Below are 4,396 nucleotides of genomic sequence, written 5' to 3'. Positions count from 1 at the left end.
TTTGTTATTCCGGAAGTTTATCTCTGTCACACACGTACAGCTTCTGAGAAACATCATATACATAATCAAAATGTTCCATGCTGTGTTGAGGCATTCAGAATCTTTAATTAGTGAATTAAATAATTAATTAAATATTCCCTTTGCATTTTACTCATTATAAATCACGCAATGCTAGGGTTATTATAGTTAACTTAAATATTTGTGTTACTTGAAATAAAATAAAATATTAAAAATATATATTAAAGGGTTTGTTTACCCAAAAGTGAATGTCATTAATTACTCTCCCTCAATTTGTTCCAGACCTGTAAAACTTCCGCGCGTTCAAAAGAGCAGGTTGGAGATTAATATTTTGTAAACAAAGTGGTAAAATATATATATATATATACAGTACCAGTCAAAAGTTTGGAAACGTTACTATTTTTAATGTTTTTGAAAGAAGTCTCTTATGCTCATCAAGCCTGCAGTTAAAAAATAAAATAAAAAAGTAATATTATGAAATATTATTACAATTTAAAATAATGGTTCTCTTTTTTAATATATTTTAAAATGTAATTTATTTTTGTGATGCAAAGCTGAATTTTCATCAGCAAGTACTCCAGTCTTTGGTGTCTTATGATCCTTCAGAAATCATTCTAATATGATGATTTATGATCAATGTTGGAAACAGTTGTGCTGCTTAATATTTTTTTTATAACCAGAGATACTTTTTTCAGGATTATTTGATGAATAAAAAGTTAAAAAGAACTGTATTTATTTAGAATAGAAATCTTTTGTAACAATATACACTACCGTTCAAAAGTTTGGGAACAATAACTTCTTTTTTTTTTAAGAAATTAGTACTTTAATTCAACAAGGATGCGTTAAATTGATAAAAGGTGATGGTAACGATTTATATTGTTAGAAATGTTTTTTATTTTGAATAAATGCTGTTTTAATGAATAAATGCTGTTAACGTTTTACTCATCAATGAATCCTGAAAAAAGTATTCCAAAAAAATATATTAAACAGCACAACTGTTTCCATCATTGATAATAACTGAGTATCAAATCATCATATTAGAATGATTTCTGAAGGATCATAAGACACCAAAGACTGGAGTACTTGCTGATGAAAATTCAGCTTTGCATCACAAAAATAAATTACATTTTTAAATATATTAAAAAAGAGAACCATTATTTTAAATTGTAATAATATTTCATAATATTACTGTTTTTTGTTTTGTTTTGTTTTTTAACTGCAGGCTTGATGAGCATAAGAGACTTCTTTCAAAAACATAAAAAATAGTAATGTTTCCAAACTTTTGACTGGTAGGCCTACTATATATTTTTTTAAACAAGCCACTCGCGTCGCTTCATAAAACTGAGGTTAAACCTTTCTTTTACTGTCTATGGGTAGCCTATATAAATTGTCTCTGGTTAAACCACTGGAGTCGAATGGATTACTTTTATGAAAGTGGTAGTTGCGTAGCTGTCAATGGATGGACGTAAAGCTCTTAGATTTCATTAAGAATAATTTGTGCTCCGAAGATGAACAAAAGTATTACGGGTTTTGAACGACATGAGGGTGAGTGATTAATGACAGAATTGGTGAACTATCCCTTCTAATTTCAATTTCAGCTAGTTGACAAGCCTGGATCCCTTCTCTTGGTTAGAAAAATAAAGAAAATATCTTCCTGGGAAACGTTTAGATACAATTTATAAAGAGAGACAAATCATACCTTAAATTCTCCCTAAAAAGATTGAATAAATAAAGCAATCTTTCTTTTACCGTTATCGGACTTTTATTTTGAACTAGCAGCCGTTGGGACTCTTGCGGAAGCGGAAGCGGAAGTGGAGTCTGTCCGTCTGGCAGCAGAACAGAACCAGTGTTCGGGATGACAGCGAACGGACTGAAATGGGTTTTTGAACGCGGACGGAACATCATGAGCTCGTATATGATGCTGGTTCTGCTGCTGCTGGACATTTACTCTAAATGTGTGATCGGTAAGAGCGCTAACAGTGCCTCGGTAACTCTATCAGTGCGGTGTTGTTCTGAAGAACCGTGTTTTGGTACAGTACATGAGTGATGTCATGTGGACCATGTAAATACTAGGGTTTATTCATATGGTGATCACACTTACAGGGTATTATGTTGCTGTATTTTAAAGAAACGCTTTAATCATGTCTTCAGGAAAGGACAATAAAAGAATAGAAGTCAGTTTTCCCCCGTTCAGTCGCACTACACACTAACATCATTTAATTAAATTATAAAAACTAAAACTATCAAAATAAAAAAGTAACACTAATATGTACAAAAAAATATGAGTATTAATAATAATAATAATAATATATATTATTATCACTATATTTTACAGAACAACCATAAAGTTACACACACACACACACACACACACACAGAGACAGGTGATGTGGTCTCTCTCTCCTCAGGGTATCTGAGTTCTGCTCATGTCGGTCAGGATCCTCCGTTCACGGCTCAGCAGAACCCGGTGATGAGCAGCCCAGCGGCCCTGACCTCGTCCTCAGGTGAGACTCACACACACACACCCCCTCCCTCAGGTGAGACTCACACACACACACACACACACTCACTCAGGTGAGACTCACTCACACACTTCCTCACGTGAGACTCTCAGACACTGCCTCATGCAGACGAGCAGCAGTGTGAGACTGAAACATCTAGTGTGTGTGTGTGTGTGTGTGTGTGTGTGTGTGTGTGTGTGTGTGTGTGTGTGTGTGTGTGCGCGCGTGTGTGTGTGTGTGTGCACGCAGCGTCTCCAGTGCTGACGGAGAACTACACGTCCAGGTGTCCCAGTGGAGGTCTGTGCAGCAAACTGCCGTCCGACTGCATCACCTGCTCGTTTCATCACAACTGCACCTACGGCCGACCGGCGAACTTCACCTGCAGGAGCCGAGCCGGCGTTCACTGCGTGGTGAGAAACACATCCATCAGGAACATTCACATCCGTCAGGAACATTCACATCCGTCAGAAACATTCACATCCGTCAGGAACATCCTCATCCGTCAGGAACATTCACATCCGTCAGGAACATTCACATCTGTCAGGAACATTCACATCCGTCAGGAACATTCACATCCGTCAGGAACATTCACATCCGTCAGGAACATTCACATCTGTCAGGAACATTCACATCTGTCAGGAACATTCACATCCGTCAGGAACATTCACATCTGTCAGGAACATTCACATCCGTCAGGAACATTCACATCTGTCAGGAACATTCACATCCGTCAGAAACATTCACATCTGTCAGGAACATTCACATCTGTCATGAACATTCACATCCGTCAGGAACATTCACATCCGTCAGGAACATTCACATCCGTCAGGAACATCCTCATCCGTCAGGAACATTCACATCCGTCAGGAACATTCACATCCGTCAGGAACATTCACATCCGTCAGGAACATTCACATCCATCAGGAACATCCTCATCCGTCAGGAACATTCACATCTGTCAGGAACATTCACATCTGTCAGGAACATTCACATCCGTCAGGAACATTCACATCAGTCAGGAACATTCACATCCGTCAGGAACATTCACATCAGTCAGGAACATTCTCATCCGTCAGGAACATTCACATCCGTCAGGAACATTCACATAAACCTCGGAATAAACCGAAAGACTAATATTAGCGTAGATGCCATTCTTCTTATGATGTAACGAGTACATCAGGTGTTATAGGAAGTGTCCCCGGTTCCGGCTGACCTGATCTATGCAGCCTAATAATCATTTAACTGATTGGAATAATAGAAATGTATAATGTTCTATATGAATGTAAGGTAAAAGAGATGTGTTTTTAGTCTAGCTCTGAACTGACAGAGTGTGTCTGATTCCTGGACAATGGTAGGAAGACTGTTCCAGAGTTTTGGTGCTAAATAGGAGAAGGATCTACCGCCAGCAGTCGATTTAGATATTCTAGGTATTATCAACTGGCCGGAGTTTTGAGATCGCAATAGACGTGAAGGACTATAATGCGTTAAGAGCTCGCTCAAGTACTGCGGAGCTAAACCATTTAGTGCTTTGTAAGTAATCAGCAATATTTTTTAAATGTATACGATGTTTAATAGGGAGCCAGTGCAGTGTTGACAGAACCGGGCTAATATGTCAGGAACATCCGTCAGGAACATTCTCAGCCCTACTACAATCCATAAAAAACATCTGTTACTTGAAGTAAAATAAAAAAAAATTGCTCGTTCCAGAACGAGTGTAACACTGTGTGTGTGTGTGTGTGTGTGTGTGTGTGTGTGTGTGTGTGTGTGTGTTCCAGAACGAGTGTAACACTGTGTGTGTGTGTGTGTGTGTGTGTGTGTGTGTGTGTGTGTGTGTGTGTGTGTGTGTGTGTGTGTGTGTGTGTGTGTGTGTGTTCCAG

At 38.2% G+C, this 4,396-nt stretch overlaps 1 protein-coding gene across 1 annotated transcript in view; it reads left to right on the top strand.

Annotated features, from left to right (window-relative positions):
• Window positions 1-1,814: 1,814 nt before the first annotated feature.
• tm2d3 (TM2 domain containing 3) overlaps window positions 1,815-4,396 on the top strand; it is an 8,850-nt gene continuing 6,268 nt past the window's right edge. The window contains exons 1-3 of the mRNA XM_082182401.1: window positions 1,815-1,982; window positions 2,427-2,522; window positions 2,769-2,929. Coding sequence (XP_082038527.1) covers window positions 1,874-1,982; window positions 2,427-2,522; window positions 2,769-2,929 — 366 coding nt within the window. The 5' untranslated portion in view covers window positions 1,815-1,873. The remainder of the gene's footprint in view (window positions 1,983-2,426; window positions 2,523-2,768; window positions 2,930-4,396) is intronic.

This window comes from Leuciscus leuciscus, assembly GCF_965113295.1.
Source record: "Leuciscus leuciscus genome assembly, chromosome: 10".
NCBI classification, from domain to species: Eukaryota; Metazoa; Chordata; class Actinopteri; order Cypriniformes; family Leuciscidae; genus Leuciscus; species Leuciscus leuciscus.
This window is presented reverse-complemented; position numbering and strand designations above follow the sequence as displayed.